Source organism: Truncatella angustata (assembly GCF_020726525.1).
Source record: "Truncatella angustata strain MPI-SDFR-AT-0073 chromosome Unknown BKA67scaffold_11, whole genome shotgun sequence".
Classification (NCBI taxonomy): Eukaryota; Fungi; Ascomycota; class Sordariomycetes; order Amphisphaeriales; family Sporocadaceae; genus Truncatella; species Truncatella angustata.
Window position 1 is genome coordinate 311,373 of NW_025763391.1, and position 17,541 is coordinate 328,913.

Sequence of the window (17,541 nt, forward strand, 5' to 3'; positions counted from 1 at the left end):
TCTTGAAAGGTCATCTTTGGACTGGGAAGGGTATATCAGTGTATTAAGGCGAATGGAACTCTGCACATCTGAACAGTTTGCCTTTCGAGGAATTGGGACAGACTTTATAATTTGAGTTCTCATATAGCGGTTAAGTACATGTACAAAACAGCCGTGTTGAGGCACCCATCTTGTATCGAACGCTGGTAAGACTATGTCTAGCGAGATGAACCGGGACTGGCAATCTAGATTCCATGGTTTGATAAAAGATTGACTCTATCTACTATTTACGCGGAAAAAGACGTCATAATTGCAACGACAGCAGTAATTTCAATTAATATCCGCCGCTCGCCTTCTATAGAAACGAGGCCCCGGTGTTTTATCTTAAGCTCGGGTCCATTGTAACCTCAAATCACTAAATAATACAAAACCACCCTACACAATTTATGTCGGTCAACACATTTACGGTCTATGTGCTAGAACTACACTAGGGATTGGCCATCCATATTGTCCCCCATAAAATCAAATTATATCAATGGCCAAGGGACTGGTGAGCTCCCTACAAAGCGATATCTTGTGAAACTGCAATGCGATAACTGTCCAACTCACCAACAGATATCGTTTATTCGAATTTCGCGGCAGAAGAATCATGCAAAACAATTGGTTGCCAATTTTCAATGATACCTATACCCCTCTTGACTTCGTAAAGGGGCTCTCTTCTTCGCAAGTACTGAGTACTACCCTTAAGCCTGAGGATTGGGAATCACTCTTGGTCCACAACTCGAAGTCTGATTGGATTCGTCGTCGTTTTAATGAGCGTATGGCTTGGTCCATGGCGTGGCTCTATGCAGTACAACTTTCAGACGGTTCTCTTAGGAGTGGGCGTTGCTCTTGTATGGGACGATGCACTTGGCTAAGAATGAAATCAGAGCCTGAGGATGGAGCTCCGTAGTTGGGTTACTCAGGTTCCTCATTAGCTATAAACATTATGTATAAACAGAAAATGTACTGCATGTCCAACTCGTGTGCCGTAATTGAATGGGTCCTTGGGTGCATGGGGGCCAGCTTATAGACCTGTGGAGTGGGCACTTTGGGAAACTCAAGGATAATAAAAAGAGGGTACTAGTTTCGCCTGTGACTGTACGATCTCGAATATAGAGAGGGCAGGTGTCCGGGATCATTTGTCGGGGGATGATTTGTACACAACGCAGGATTGCCTTTCGATGAACGGCATACCACCGCACTGGGCAGCAATCGTTTCGCTTGGGGTTCATTTGACCAAATTCCATAATTGCTGACAACTTCAAGTGCTGTTATAAGATTTATTGGTGGTTCATTAGACCATTTATTCTCAGACACAGACTTATGAAGACAATACGAGACTTCATGGCAGCGTTGTGAATGGTTCCAACGATCTCCCAGCCGTCTATGTGCATAAGACACACGCAGAATAAAGACGAGTCTATACGTTTGAATCCTGTTTGGTAGCATGAAAATCGATACAGAGCTGAATTGGACGGTCTTCTCCTATTGTTGCTCATCACCGTCATTGAATCCTTTTGGGAAGGTGATGCACGTATCCAAACATTCTCGGCGTGCGTGACTTCCCGTCATGATGTGGATTACAACTCCCGCGGGAGGCCGTTCATCTCATCTCATCGAGTGGCGAGATTAAGGAGGTTATACGAGGATGTATGACTGGTAGCCGTCCCATAACCTATCATTCCTTTTCGAAAACAATGGTTTTGCCATTCTCTCTTCCCTTCTCTACGCCACACTCCCACAGCGTCTCTTGTGGCATTGTTCAACCCCATAAGATGGATTACGATGTTGTAATGCACCTTGCTACATTATCTCGACCCGATCCCAAAATACGTGTAATATCATTTCTTAACAATGTGTATAAATAGTGAAGTGGTGTCGTGCAGTGGTCCTGTTGTAGCGTATGATTTTGTGGCTTTGCGTTGAATTGTGGGTAATCTTGCGATGGGGTTTAGTTTTAATCATAGCTTTCTTAAGTCATATAGGATAACATGTTTCTTATAGGGATATATTTCTATCGCATGACATTCATTAAGCAATACAGTATTTTTTGGCATGTACGTTTCTTATTATGTTTGATTGGCCTACGCGAACGTTGATGTGCATCGCGATGAATTCACAAGATACTCACTAAACCATGTTTTATGCGGCTACACTATTAAGTGTCGAACTTAGAACCCCGTCGTTAGTCAGCCCGTCAGTTTTCAGTCTTATTCTGATTATAGTACTTGATTTTCGCCGTCGCACCTCACTTATTTCGCTATCGTACTATGCTCGTATCGTACCCTTTCATAATAAGTTAAGTTCTTTTGTATCATATTCGTAAAATATGATCTTTACTATTTTATCACGTGATCTTCATCTTATTATTGTTATATCGAATCACCCTTTCGTTATTCTTTTTGATATAATTAGTCGCTTTACACTAGTTATCTCCACTTAAGGCCTAAGTCTCTGACCTTGTTCGTAACAGATAAGTCTCTTATGTTACATCTACTTATATACAAACGTAATAAAATATCAAAGTACTTTGGTACGCTTGCAGAATCATGAGCCTCTGTAGTCGTGATTGTTCATCAAAAACCAAAGCTAGATACCGGGGCCCCGAAATATTCGAGTTCCACTTTCCTAGTATTGATGAGGCTGGTGTTACCTCGCCACTGGTCCACGTCCGTTAGCCCCAACAACTGCATTTCTGTAACCAACTCTGTTCTCAAGATATGTAGCATCTTTTCCACTCCCTCCTGACCAAATATATTAGAGAAAACAGGAGGCCGCCCAAGGCCGACGGCACGGACGCCTAAAGCCAGCAGAGCAAGGACATGCGTACCGCGGCGGACACCACCGTCGGCATAAATCTCAATCTGATCGAACACTTCGGGGTAATTCGCATGCAGATCGAGTAGAACCTCGATAGCCGTGGGCGTACCATCGACTACGCGGCCACCATGGTTTGAGATATACACGGCATCAAATCCTAGGTCGGCGCAAAGCTTTACGTCTCTGGCTGACTTGACGCCCTTGGGCACAATAGGCAAGGACGTCCAGTTACGTAGCTGGTCCAGCGCTTCGACGGTAAAACTAAGGCTGTGGCCCGAATCCCCGCCAAGAGTGAATCGTTGGGCGCGGTCGCGTATACCGCCAGTACCGGTATTATCAATAGCTAGGAAGATGGCCTTGAACCCAGCAGCTTCGATGCGGCGAAGCTCGTTTTGGAGCTGCGTTGTGTTTGCCCAGATATACTCGTGGTGGAACATGACCTGGCCGTCTGCCCCGGCGGCTGCAATGTCCTCGATCTTCATTTTTGCGCCGATGGATGGAATATATAAGATACCAGCCGAAGCAGCGGCACGTACGAGGTTATCCTCTGTGCCGGAATTGCTGACGTTTAGATTGGCGGCTGGAGCAATAAAATACGGAGCCGAGAAGTTATAGCCTAATATGGTGGTGCTTTATGAATGAAGTAATTAATATCTACGTACATGTAATCCAGTAGACTAGGAGTGAACATACTTGAGATTTATTTTTGAAACATCCTGGAAGATAAGGGTGTTAAACAGGATTTTGGAGTAGACGTTCAAATTATTTTTATAAGCTGCATTGACCAAGATTAGTCGTACTCCTTAAATATTTCAAAGGGCGTTCATACTTGTTTCGTCTAAAGTACCGGTCCGATATTGTGTGTAATCTCTTGGCGACAAGACGTTCTTAGCTGCTATCTGGAAGTCGTTGAGAGTGAACATCTCAGCAAGGTCTGGGAGCACACCAGTAGTCCAATTGGTCGTGTCCAGACCAGTAGCCGGAATGCCCTCATTGGCTTCTTGATCTATATCAACTGCATGAACTGATTGAGTGAGGGCGAGCCCGCAGACTAGGCCAGAAAGGATGGGAAACATGCTGAATGAGTCAAGGAGGCAAAGCAGCGTGGAAGAAGAAAACTCGAAGAGCGAGTCAACAAGGTAAAGTTGGTGAGGTGATAGTGCCAAGGAGTCTGAGCTGAATCTGCAGTACGCGAAACGGCTGGCATCAATAAGAGACGTTCCAATAGAAGCAGCCACTTTTTGATGTTCTGCGCAAAGCTATATGTATGTATATGGTCAGATGCGATGGTGACCTGTGTGGTCGACCCACATTATGTTTTGAACGTATCGCCTTAAAAGCCCCTGGTCACTACTGATTATTGCCGTTTGGAAGCTCAATGTACCTGTCCTGCGGATCCGTACATGGTAGCCAGACAGGGGCCCTGAAGGGGGGGTAAGTTTTCTGGGCTCGGTACGTACTATATCGGTACTATACTAGCCTAGACAATGCTGCAGCCAGATACACGAAGTAGCGTGGATAACACTAGTGCATGTGGGGGTGGCCGCACCCTGCTTGCTGCGGCTTACGAGATATGTATGAACGCCTTTGGTAAGGTTCCGGATTGGCTACCGTAATGGTCGAAAGTTCCACTGTACCGTATGACACTATCCTTCTTCGCCTTCCCTTGCCTATCCTCGCTTATCCTCACTGAAATGGTTTGCCGAGAGGAGATAGGTATAAGGTAATATCCGGACAAATGTCCACGGTGCAAATAGTCTGAGAAGGAAGCGATATGCAATTGAAAAAAAATGGGGCCAGTCCAACCTCAAGTGTCAGAGCACAGGTGCTAGTCGACTAGTCCTTTCACCTACAAGACTATCATACTCGTCGTTGTCTTCCGCACCAAGTAAGCGATCAAAGTTGCTGCCTCGTTTACTGTCGTGACCTCGGATATTTCGCTCATGGAGTTCTTTGTTATGATGATATTGAATAGCAGCTCACTTGTGATCAAAATATAAGCAATTTCCGTACAAGATGAATGACTTATTGCAAAGAGAATAAACAAGAATATCGCTCGTTTCCCCTGTAAAATCATTGCATGTAAGATGCCAGGATCTATTATCTACTGATTAGGAGAAGACTGTCTATACCGCCACGCTTCGACCAACCCCTTCCAATGCCTTCAACAGTCCTTCCACAGTCCCTTCCAACGTTTGACAGTTAATCACGACTCGGAAAAAGCTTCCTTGAGGTCCTGGGGAATAATCGATCATGAAGCCCCTTGGTATCAATCCCTTCACAATTTCGCGTGTCCGTCGGGTGTTTTCCTTCTCATCCCCCAATACACCGCCGGGGGCATAATAGAAACAGACTTGTAGACAAGGCGGCGGGTTGCTGCTTACTAACTTCAAATCCGGGTGTTGTTGGACTAATCTTGCGAGATACGAAGCCATAGCAAACGCGTGGTCTATCTGCTTCTCGAAACCCTCAGCTCCGTAGTACACCCAGGCAAGCGCTAGCTTCAATGCATCTCCACGGCGCCCGCACTGCAAGGTCAAATCGGCAAGATCCCAATATTCCTTATTGTCGTCAAATGCCTCGTCGTTATTTCCGTTTGCACATTCCTCGTCGTTATCGCCGTGGAACAGATACCCGGCAGCCAGGGTATTAGTTCTTTTAAAGATGCTCAAATCATTTGTTAACAAGAATGAACATGTGACCGGCACGTTGAGCATCTTATGAGGATTGACAGTCAGCGAGTTAGCAAGCTCAGTGCCATCGAGCTTATGCCGTTGCCTCGAGAATATGGCGCTCCCACCCCAAGACCCATCGACATGGAACCAAAGGTTGAACTCCTTGCATATTGTTGAAATAGCACGGAACGGGTCGTATGAACCAAGTACGGTAGTACCAGCCGTGGCATTTACGTAGAGAGGAGTCTTGCCGTTACTCTTTGCTTGTATCACCGCTTCGCGCAGCGCCGTAGGAATGATACAGCCGGCTTCGTCTATGGGCACAGAAACGACGGCGGCTCTCCCCAGACCTAAAGCGATCGCGGCTTTCTCTACAGAGTAGTGGCCATGTTGGCTAGTAAATAAAGCAAATTTGTAGGATCCATTGCCATCAAATTTCGTGTCGGGATAGAGTGCATTGCGGGCGATAACCACTGACGTTAGATTTGAGGATGAACCACCTTGACATGTTATGCCTCCTGCACGTGGGCCTTTAAATCCAAATAAGTTGGCAAACGACTTTGCAGTTTGTCGCTCGATAACCGTCAGAGCGGGCGAAACATTGTATACGTGAAGCTGCCTGGTAAATTAGTTGAATGTGCTAGAGTTGAGTATACATTGATCATTAGATCACCTACGTTGGTATTCAAGACCGAAAGTACCAGCTCCGACACCACTCCGACCTAAAAAGCGATTAATCAGTTTTCGAGTGCATGAAATCAGTGTTCTATTCATCTTACAGCATTGGTGCTGGAATAAAGCTTATCAAGGAATCCCTGATCCCAAGTATTGACACTGTACTTCAGCAGGTTCTGAATAATATCGAGCAGTCCATCGCGCCCTCGACCATTATTTGGTAAAGAAAGTGCCAATCTTTCTGCCAATACATTTGGCGGATGGGGATCGACGAGCGCACTGGATTGTGATGTCGGACTGCCACCTGCAGCCCTCTCTGGCGCTGCGTCGTCTGCAGACTTGATGAAGGACAGCAATAAGGATTGGACTGCAGCTACGAGCTGTAATAAATGTTAGTTAGATACACCATGGATTCGATGATTACTAGGTTGTATTACATCGTCAACCTCGGCCGCCCGGTTTAATGGTGACGCCATTACAATCTTGTTAGCATGGCCATTTACGCCGTTTGAGTTGTTGGTATCCCGAGTCATTTCTGAGTACTTGTCGACGACTTGGGGCCATCAACCTTCTATCATAAATTTTGAAGAGACGGGGAGTTATTCTAGATATGGAACAAGAGCGAACTCGGTCACGCGCACCTTTATGCAAGAGGTAACCTATTCGGTGAGAGGTGTAATTCATACTTGAATCCCATCTACGGGCCCAGAAGTCGAAATTGCGGGTCCTGCGCGTATTTACCCGTCTGATGGTGGGCGTAAGCGATACCCACCAAAACACGTACCACAGCACACTAAATTAACGGTTTCAAACGGAAGACTACAGTATCTTAGTTTTTGATCTATACTCCGTACTTTGTTCATATCCACAATCCACGCATGCAGGGGAATGACCAGCTGAGTGACATCTGCCAGGGACCCCCCGTCACTAATCACTGGCGGGCTCGGCGCCTGGCGTGCCAAGTGTTTGCCAAATGATTGTTTATCCTTAGGATGTCTCGCGAGAACTGTTCTGCCTTGGTACCTTTAGCGCTCTCCGATTCACCTTTAGATTAAGGCTAGACTAGACTAACCGGTTAGTCTAGTACGAAGACACGTGCCCTTGGTTTAGGATGGAAAAGTTCAGCGTTGAGCTGTGACTTGGTTCTACCGCTCATGGCTATGCCGGGTTTTGAGACTTTGCGGCGCAGTGACTAATTTACGATGGTGCTTACTTGACGCTTTGTGCTGCCTATTCAATGAGAAATCAGGTGGCAGGCAGAAATACTGATGATGCATATCTTGTCACTATTGGCATAATCTTTCTAACAGTATTTCCACGTATATGCAGCAGACTTGAGCGCTTAAATGCAAATGCAGGCAAGCTGAGGTTAACTGTATGGACTTAGGTAGTGGGTTTCTCCAAATTATACTGTAGAAAGCTTATGCAACGGGTCATGTCTCACCATAATTTATCACGACTGACCCGTACAAGTTGAACATACCCACGACTTCTCCTTTTTTGCTGAGGCCCGACATAAGATTTTCAACATTGCGAACAGTACATCAGCTGGCTGTCTATTCCATAGCAACAACGCCGGTGAAGAAAACTGTGGTTTTGGCTCGGCGTTACGGTGCGGTCAACCGGATGACTATCTAAAGTACTGGTATAGCTTTGCTTTACGCAGGCGGCTTTAGCTGTTCAATTGAACATGAGCTCAAGATGACCTCCCCGATTCACCAGATGCTGAGGTAGCAGTCAGACGCAGCAACGTGATATCTCGCTATTTTGATGACCATTTTACCTGCCCTCGTAAATAGACTGATCTTAAGTTCAAAATTTAACACCTTGGTCTAGATACAGAATGGGTAGGGGGAGGGCTAGTGTCGGTCCACGTCGTCAAAGCCCATGATGGTATCCCTAGCTTTGTCGATATCTTCGGGCCGGATGCCACTACGCTCGCACATACCGCGAAAGATGCCACCATCTTGACGATAGAGGTTTGCGGGGGTGTCCAGCTGTACGATCTGCCCAGCGTCCACAACGCAAATTCGATCGTACCCTATAATGGTTCGGAGACGATGTGCAACGCAAAGCACGGTCTTCCCACGGAAACCGGCTGCCATTGTGAGTTGTATCTTCTCATCACTCTCCATATCCACGCTTGAGGTGGCCTCGTCACATACGATGATTTGAGAATTACGCACTAAAGCTCTTGCTAGAGCCATGAGCTGTCGCTGGCCTAGTGAGAAGTTCAACCCATCTTGTTCCACGACACTATCAAGATGAACCCGATGACCTTCATCTCTGCGTTCTTCGAAGTTTGCGTCTGCTGGTATCAGACCAGTCTGCCGTAGAGCAGACCAAAGTTCCATATCCGTGTGCTTCTGAAACGGGTCAAGGTTGCTACGGACAGTGCCTTGGAACAACACGGGATCCTGCGGAACAATAGTCAACCGGGATCGTAGGTCAAATAGCCCAATCCGAGAAACATCGATGCCGTCAATCGTAATGGAGCCTCCGGATATTTCCACTAGTCTGAACAGAGCGCTTATGATCGACGACTTGCCCGCACCAGTACGACCAACAATGCCCACGCGCTCACCGCCTTTGATATGGATAGATAATCCCTGCAAGGCGAGAGGTAGATTTTGCCGATGCCGCATGTCGACGTTGTTGAAGATGATCTCGCCCTTCTCGGGCCAACTCTCACGTATAGCAATGGTATGTAAAGGACCCTCTTCCTCAAGTTCTTCGCCGTAGTGGCGTAGGCGCTCGACCGAGTTTATCCCCTTGTCCACTTCCGAGAGCAGCCGGATAGAGAACTGAAGCATTTGAACGACGGAGAGGATGTAACTTAGTACAAGACCGCCAATCGAGGGGTCTACACTAAATCGTGAGGTAACCACAAGAATACCGACAGCAAAGACGAGCAAGTTGCCTATAGCATCAAGTCGCATAGTGAGCCATCGTTGATTGGCGAAAGTTATGTAGTAGGCAGCATTCATCGTATCGACCGACGAACGAAGGTCGTTGACGAATTGGTCTTTAAGACCGTAAGCCTGGATAGTTTCCACACCGCTGAGTCCCTCAATGAACTTCGCGACAACTTTAGATCGTAAGACCGACTCATAGCGCTTGACCTGACGTGCTGATGCACGATAGTATGATGCAGCTCCCATGTAATAGAGGTAGAATGGGACTAATGCAATAGCAAAATAGTAGTAATAGGCTGTAATGAGGATGAAAACAAAAAAGGCGTAGCTCAGAGTGATGAAAAGCATCCTCATGGAATCTGCTAGGTTGTTATCCATAATGTCAACATCACTTGAAAAGCGATTGACGATGCGGCCGAGAGGTGTTGTATCAAAGAAAGAAACCGGCGCGCGTAAGACTCGAGTCATCGCTTGCCGAAACATCGCTTTGCTAGCATTTGTTGCCGCGACGGATAGCATAAGCGAAAAAGCGAACAGTAGCAGTGCTTGTACAACAGCAAGGCCGGCATAGAGACCAATATAGAAATCAGTGGATTGTCGAAAGTTGTCTGATATCCAGAAAGAAAGCCAAAGACCAGTGACTATGCTAGATCCTCGAGACAATACCAAGAGTAGAAGAATAAGAGGCGCATTCCACATCGTTCCAGAAGCGCGTATATATGCTCCGTAGACGGACCACGGTACTGAATCCTTGGCCTGATCCTCTTGCTGCATCAAAGGTGTGGCTTTTTGGTCCTTCTCCTGTTTCTTGCGATCCGTAGCATTAGTGTCGGGCATAATATCTTCGATATCTGCTTCAACATCTGCCTTTACATCTTCCTCTGCCTGATTGTCCTTTTGGGCAAAAGTTGTTTCTATTAGGGTCCGGAAGGCTTCTTGGTTGTTCCTCAGGTTCTCAAAAGTATCGGTGGCTTGAATCTTGCCATCTTCCATCCAGACAATGCGATCACAACGATCCAATACCCAGAGCTGATGTGTGGCCAAGACGATGCATCTGCCTTTAAGCAAGCCAAGAATAGCCTTGTCGAAGATGTGACGTCCCACGTGAGCGTCAACAGCACTAAGGGGATCATCCATCAATATAATATCAGCATCAGAGTAGATGGCTCTTGCGATATTAAGGCGCTGCTTCTGACCTCCAGAGATGGTGATGCCTCGCTCGCCAATCTCGGTTTGGTCACCATGGGGAAGTATGTCCAAGTCAGGTTGAAGTGCGCAGCTGTGTGAGCCATTAGCCACTTATGACGCAAGGGTGTAGGTAGGATCAGGTGAACAAACTTACGCGTCAATGATCTTTCTGTACCAATCCTCATCTAACTCCTTCCCAAAAGTGATATTGTTCTGCAGCGAAGTATTCTGAATCCATGCATATTGGGGACAAAAGGCTCTTGATGCGCCAAAAATCGCGTCTCCATTGGTCTTGCGCATGTGACCTGCCAAGGCGGCCAGCAACGAGGTTTTGCCACTACCGACAGTACCAATAACAGCAATCAACTCGTTACGACCAGCCTTAAAGTTCACATCCTGCAGCTGAAAGGGTTCCCGCTCGTCGATGACAGCGGTATCGTCGGACGAGGCCGTAGATTCATTACCTCCAGATTTCTCAGCGTCCGGTTTTGGTTTCTTGTCCTTTACTTGAGCAGGGTCTTGGCTTCCGTCTTGCTCTTGCCTGTGTGTCTTCTCCCGTGTAAAACTCGCGCTTCGTAGCTCGATGGCATGTTCTCCTTCAGGCTTCCAAGTCATGACTTCTTCCCTGTCTTCCTGCAGCATAAAGGATTCAATGCGCTTGAGAGAGGACCATGCGTCAGTGGCATCACCAAGAGCACGAGGCAGAAGGTTCAGAGGGAGCCGCAGACTGTTGAACAGAGCCAGCGAGGAGAAAACCTGGGCGGGTTCCAATCCATGGTTTGTGAGCGAGTAGGTGATGAAAGACAGCATGGATGCAAAGATGGGAAGAGACATGCTGACCGCGTTGATCGCGTTCCGAACAGCGAGCAGTGACTGAATAGCGTATATTTCTTTCATGCGGATCTGCTCTAAGCGGTCTAGGAAGGCTGGCTCCCAACCAAATAGCTTGACGAAGCGCACCGATTGAACAATCTCTTGCGTAAGCGACATGCGTTGATCGGTGATCTTATTGATAGCCCTTCGTCGATTTAACAAGCTCCGAAGGGTTACCGTGAAAAGAGGCACGCCAATAACGAGGAGCGCAAAGCCCGCGATAGCGCTGTACGACAAGTTGATTAAAAGAAGAACCAGTGTAATGATGCAAGCGAGTGGCGTAGCCCAGAGCGAGTGCAGCGCCGTACAGAATGAATCGATACGGTTCGTATCAATGCTCATGAGCGTCGAGATGCGTCCATTAGTCCATCCAATATCATTTTCGGAATCGTCTTTCTTCTTCTTTTGGTCTCTTCCCGTCTTTGAGTTCTTGCTATTTGATTTCCCATTGGTGGTTGCATCGGTGACGTCGGCTTCAGGCGTTATAGTATGTGAGCTTCCACCTGCTTTGGCGCGGCTAGAGATTGTCATGGACTTCTCATAGATCAAACCAGTAAGCACACCACGACTCTGGCCACCGAGCATCATGCCCTTGTAGAAGTATTGGCTAGCAGTTACACTCTGGACGATCTGCATGACGAGGATTCCAATGACAAGACCGATGCCATGCGCTATTGGTGGCGTGGCTTGATGCTGCGATTGAGCTCTGTAAGCATCTGTGGCAAACTGAATGAGGTACCGCAGGACGAAAGGAGTCAGGATCTGAACAGTATAGTATATCATGGCGTAAATACCACTGAGCCAGAACTCGAGCTTAAAAGTCTCATACAAGGCTCCAATGAGTGGTCTTTCTTTCCCAGCCTTCACTCGTTGCTGAAATACGTCCTTGACCTTGTTGGTCAAAAGGTCAGCCGCTCTGTCCGGATTCACTTTCCAAATGTCACGTTCGACAAGTTGACGTTTATAGCCAGCCTTGACAGATTGATTAGCGTCTATTCGTAGCGTTCAATGAACAGGGTGCAGACTCACGACCATCATGGGCGTTATCCAGGAAAAGGTCAACATGCTGAGATATCCGGCCTTGTGTTCGGGCGACACGATACGCTCGTCAGGTATAGGCGGGATGCCGCCCCACCGCAACGGGTTCGGTGTTTTGTACCAAGGTTTGGTCTGAGGTTGAATGACTTCAGCTGTGGTGTCTATGCTTGCATTGAGAGCATCACTTCCGGTAGCAGCCGACATTTTGGATACTGAGTCCTTCTCCACCTCACGAGCGCGCGTTTCTGACAAAGGTGGCGAGGATGAAGTGTTTTCTTGTTCTTCTGATAAACCATTCCGTGTTGCATCATCCGCCTCAGTGGCAGTGGCTGTGTCAGTATCGCGAGTTTCGTGCTCCTTCTCAAGGTCTGCCATTACTACGACTCAAATCGGAAGTAAGCATTCAACACGCATTGAACAGTACAGTTATGTTGTAGCTACAACTCTTTCTCTGTTTAATGCACCGTCTTCTAGAGACTTAAATTATATGGGGTTAAAAGTGCCGCGGCTGAACAATGAACTAGGTATGTTATATATTGTGAAAATGAATTGCAATTTGGGCAGGTGAATACAGATGCAGCGGCAAACGCTACCTACAGAGTGTATTGCCCCAATGTGCTAAACCAAAGGCAGGTTTGGTTAGTAACCTTCATCTTCTTCATACTACGTACCTACCCAAAGGCCGCGGATATGATGTGGATAGATCAACCATGGATTGATTGGAACGATTCGTTTCGCCACTAGGGCCTCGTTACAAGCTAAAGTCGCTACATAGGATAGTCGAGGCTTTACGTCCCCGAGCGAATTTCGTATCAGTACCTACCACGGCAAGTGGACATTCAGCAGCATTATCGGAAGCTAGCAGATCGACCCACTCTATCCGGACTTAATAATCGATATTCAGCAAGATTCGTCCGGGATATGGAGGTCTCAGGGGTGATACACGTTAGGCGCATGACGGGTGGCGGATGATTTGGTCCCTGTTCGGTATGTAGTTATGAATAGATGCTAACGGAAGAGTATGGGTTAATTGCGGGGTCTAGATTTAGCTCAATTTAACTACATAGGTGAAGATCCTTCCGGAGGTGGATAGCTAAGGTTAGTCGCATCTCTCTGCATGGTCTTTTGGCCTGGGTCTACGCTTGCTGATTTTGTGGGCACCATCTACTATGCAGTCAGCGCTAGGCTTGCGGCATTCACAACCAAGCAGGGGTTCAAAAGCCCCCTACGCTTGGAACCGCAGTACTTGCGTCTCCAGCCGACTAATTAATTTCTTAGTCATTCTAAATGAGAGATGAGTTCAGCAACTTGCATGGAGTGGTTGTATTATGTATGAATTGACCAATACTCATGCCCTATGATCCATTCGGGATAGGCTGAAGGCCTTTTGTTATCTGCACCTGTCACCGTAAGCCCATCACTCGTTTTGACCCCTCTCACTCAGATCTGCGACGTATGTATCGTACGTTGGATCTAAGAGCTAGCAACCCAATATGACCATAGGGCCAGTAGATGAGATATGAATTCTCCAAAAGAGCGGTGTAGAAACAACACCTCGGTTCCGACGAAGGCGACCAATGGCTCAAGATACAACCTCAGAAGGTCGGGGGAGGTGGATCTTGACTTTTGTGTGTGTATTGGACCTATCAGTGCAGTACGTAGTTCTCAGTCAGTTTCAGTTCAATTAAAAACGGAGTAGTATTATTTGTATGTGATAAGGATATACTGTAGCAGCACTGCGACCCAATGGGAGTCAGCAATTTTGCCACTGACAGATACTAAGATTACAGATTCATCTCATTTGATCAAGTACTAGGTTTGGGCAAAGCCTACCACGGTTACTACCAAGCAGCTGTTATCAAGAGCGGTTTAGTTATCATCATGATCATGGAGATCTCCTCTACATCCTTTCCACTCGACATGAAGCATGTGGACACACGGCTAGAGCAAACTTCATTTGACAAGCTTGTAGCCTCATTGACAGACACATTGGGTCCATCTTCCGGCCTAACGTTGGATGATGTTGACGTAACTTCACTCATGTGTTTAATGAAGCTTTACGATAGCCAGGATCGCGATTGGGCAAAGTACGCCTTCGGTGACAGTGATGCAGACTATACAAGAAATCTGGTCGACGAGGGGAATGGTAAGAGCAATTTGGTATGTTTATTATATACAATATTATTCCAATTCTGTCTCGTTGTTGACGATTGTGTTAATATAGCTTGTGCTCGTATGGTCTCCCGGTAAGGGCAGCCCAATTCACGATCATGGTAACGCCCACTGTTTGATGAAGATCCTCAAGGGCAACTTAACAGAGACACGATATGCCTTCCCGCAACAAGGACATGGTCATCCGCTGGAAATAATATCGGGAACAACTCACAGCGAGAACGAAGTCGTATATATGGCAGATGAGCTTGGTCTGCACCAAATGTCTAACAAAGGCAGCGACTTTGCTGTTTCACTTCATTGTAAGCCAGTCTTGAAGCGAATGGCACTCTACATCTATTGCGTATACTTTACTCATGTGGTTAATCTAGTATATACTCCTCCACATGTAGCCAGGAAAGGTTGTTGTATTTTTGATGAGAGGACGGGGAAAAAGAATTATGTTTCAGGCGATTCCTATCATTCAGCCTATGGTAGACTTCTAAAGAATTGAAGATAGCTCGGCGTTACCGTTGAGAAATAAGGTCGTATAGTGTGGACGACTCCAAACATGAATTCAGAAACTCAGTGTTACTTGTTTGAGCTTTCGACTCACGTCCGATCAGCAGTTCACAATTACCAGCCATTATTTCCTTAATACTGCAAATAAATTGAGTTTGATTGTACCTGCCCTCCAAATGTCTCAATTCATTCTTAATAGCCGGCTTCGCTTATTCATCTCTCATCCTTGATTTGACTACCGATTTTCGTGTTTAGTAATAAAATCAAGAGTCGAATGAGAATCGCCCTTTCAGATTTTCAACACACTATGAACATCAACTGAATTAATGCCGTCATTGGACTGCACCAGTCATCGGAATCATGGGAAGAGTAACTAAGGCGTGGGGTTGCCTGATCAGGTAATGATTCAAGAAGACATTCTAAGGCCAAAATATGGTGATTTCAATGGTGTATAGGTTTGGTTTGCTGCTGATCCCGTTGGAAACCATCACGCTTTATGCCATAGTCTCGAATGAATAAGCACGCGCAGACATGAATGGCAATGAGCACGGCAAAAGAGATGAACACCGCATGAAGCCCTTCCATGTAACCCCGAGACACTAATCTTTTTTCTTCCTCAGTAAGATGCAAATGTTCCAATGCAAAGGCTGATGAGATCAATTCTGCGATAGTGTCCTGGCTAAACCTGGACTTCAACTGACCATATAGCACGTTGCTTAAGATAGTACCAGAAACTACACATTCGTTAGATTTAACGTTCGTGAGATACAATTATGCCAAACACATACCCGTAGTACTGGTTGCTCCTCCTATATCTCTCAGAAAATTTCTTAACCCTGTCAAAACGGCTCGATTGTTGGTGTCCGATCCCGCGAAAAGACCAACAAGGACTAGAGGTGTTTGTGAGCCAAAACATGCGAACGCAGCTTAGTGGAGGTACTTACCAGGCTGCAAGGAACACCCCACGCCGACCCCATCGAGGATGCCAACCACGATGATCTTCCAAACCGCGGTGTCTTGGTCATAATACAATTTTGCAATTGCAGCGAGCATCCAGCACATGGCTCCTGTCACAATAACGGGTTTATAGTGTCCGAATAAGGATATGAGAATGCCAGTCAGAGCTGACGTAAGTCCGTGGGCGACGACCATGGGAAGCAGCAAAATCCCAGCCTTAGACGGGCTTGCGCCTTGAACGTTCTGCAGGTATAGCGGGAGAACAAACAAATTGCCCCAGTAGATCCAGCCAATAAGGACGTTTATGGACAACAGAATGTTTGTGGAGCGGCCGTAGCTGAATAGCTGGGCTGGCAAAAGGGGCAACTTCGCAAACCGCCATTCGACCATCAAAAAGACAGCAAACAGCGTGATTCCTGCGATGAGCATACCTATGGTCACCGGTGAGGTCCAAGACATGGTCGCTCCGCCTTGCGATATTGGTATCTAACTCAAAACATCAATACTTCAGATATCCCTAAGTATGAGCAGTACTTGGGATGCACTCACCAAAAATAACGCGATCCCAAATAGACTCGCAAGGGCTCCAGCCCAGTCCACCAGCTTCAATTTGTCCCAGACCCCGCCCTTGATACAGGCAGAAGAAGATGTCGGCCACACTGACGCAAGATAACAAATGGCCATGACGCATAAGGGGCACACAAACCAGAATGCCCATTGCCACCCAGCTGTCTGTGTAAGGGCCCCCCCAATGACAGGTCCAAGCCCATTCCCAAACGCAGTAGCTACACCAACCATGCCAAAATAATACCCACGCTGCTCTAGCGTCGTGATATCCGCAATAGCAATCTGTACAAGCGCATTGATCGCTCCAGCGCCGAAGCCAGTAAACGCTCTGGCGACAAATAGCTGCAGCGGCGTCCCAGAAAAGCCACTCAGAAAGTTGCCTGCCGCCATTATCGAAAGGGCTGCAACCAGCGAGGCCTTACGGCCGAATATGTCTGAAAGTCTTCCATTGATCAGCTGGATGCTGGTGCTAGTAATGAGGAAACAGGCGCCGACTAAGGATATAGAGGCTCCAGTTTTGAGGGCAGATGCTATAGCGGGGAGACTCGTGGAGATGGACGTTTGGTCGAGGAATGAGGTGAACTGTATTAGCGCAAGAGCAGGAAAAATGACCAAAAGCCGTTTTTGTGGCAGGGAGTGCGACTGGTTTTGAAGAAGGGGCGTAGACTCGTCCATAATAAAGGAACGGAAGCAAACGACTGAAACTCTGATGGACCAGGGTTGAAATGAGAATTTTTGTTCTCACTTTCTAGCAAAAGGACAAAACTCGGCGACTTATATTATTCGTAAGCGCATGTACGGAGTAAATGTAAGGGTTCCTTCGCGTGTGCTCCGTGCCGGTAGATTGGCGGGGTCATTTTAGGCGACTTGCAGGGGGTTTAGTTGGAAGTTTAGGTAATGAACCACTAACAAAACAGCAATCGCAGGCGAACAACAACGCTAGACTACGGTTAGAGTAGTTTTGGTACACTGGACTACCTACTGACCCAGGCAGCTGACCTAGAGCTGTGTATCTCTAACCATGATTACATTATTCACTGAAGCTCTGCCGGACACCTGAAGAGACCTTTCAAGGTTCGCTTATAACACAGTAGCACAGAAATCAAGTTTCAATTGAAGCAAACTCAACGGGCGAAACA

At 46.8% G+C, this 17,541-nt stretch overlaps 5 protein-coding genes across 5 annotated transcripts; 1 reads left to right on the forward strand and 4 right to left on the reverse strand.

Moving 5' to 3' along the window:
* Positions 1-2,597: 2,597 nt before the first annotated feature.
* On the reverse strand, positions 2,598-3,917 carry BKA67DRAFT_595731 (FMN-dependent alpha-hydroxy acid dehydrogenase; the record flags this gene model as incomplete). The annotated part of the gene is made up of 3 exons (XM_046105201.1): positions 2,598-3,471; positions 3,535-3,616; positions 3,671-3,917. 3 exons carry the CDS (start codon positions 3,915-3,917, stop codon positions 2,598-2,600), a joined length of 1,203 nt encoding a protein of 400 aa, XP_045951856.1.
* Positions 3,918-4,967: 1,050 nt separating this feature from the next.
* On the reverse strand, positions 4,968-6,873 carry BKA67DRAFT_639628 (glutamate decarboxylase-like protein-like protein 1; the record flags this gene model as incomplete). Its single annotated transcript, XM_046105741.1, has 4 exons — positions 6,629-6,873; positions 6,296-6,571; positions 6,194-6,238; positions 4,968-6,131 (listed from the first exon to the last, which is right to left on the reverse strand). The coding sequence occupies exons 1-4, from the start codon at positions 6,722-6,724 to the stop codon at positions 4,968-4,970; spliced, it is 1,581 nt and encodes a 526-aa protein (XP_045951857.1). The 5' UTR covers positions 6,725-6,873.
* A 1,177-nt stretch (positions 6,874-8,050) lies between these two features.
* On the reverse strand, positions 8,051-12,409 carry BKA67DRAFT_527177 (ABC transporter family protein; the record flags this gene model as incomplete). Its single annotated transcript, XM_046098821.1, has 3 exons — positions 8,051-10,385; positions 10,449-12,139; positions 12,200-12,409. 3 exons carry the CDS (start codon positions 12,407-12,409, stop codon positions 8,051-8,053), a joined length of 4,236 nt encoding a protein of 1,411 aa, XP_045951858.1.
* A 1,716-nt stretch (positions 12,410-14,125) lies between these two features.
* Positions 14,126-14,870, forward strand: BKA67DRAFT_526810 (cysteine dioxygenase; the record flags this gene model as incomplete). The annotated part of the gene is made up of 3 exons (XM_046098785.1): positions 14,126-14,365; positions 14,430-14,679; positions 14,749-14,870. The coding sequence occupies 3 exons, from the start codon at positions 14,126-14,128 to the stop codon at positions 14,868-14,870; spliced, it is 612 nt and encodes a 203-aa protein (XP_045951859.1).
* Positions 14,871-15,262: 392 nt separating this feature from the next.
* Positions 15,263-17,152, reverse strand: BKA67DRAFT_613278 (putative efflux pump antibiotic resistance protein). Its single transcript, XM_046105406.1, has 4 exons — positions 16,385-17,152; positions 15,823-16,321; positions 15,667-15,768; positions 15,263-15,612 (listed from the first exon to the last, which is right to left on the reverse strand). Exons 1-4 carry the CDS (start codon positions 17,075-17,077, stop codon positions 15,320-15,322), a joined length of 1,587 nt encoding a protein of 528 aa, XP_045951860.1. The 5' UTR covers positions 17,078-17,152; the 3' UTR covers positions 15,263-15,319.
* Positions 17,153-17,541: the final 389 nt, after the last annotated feature.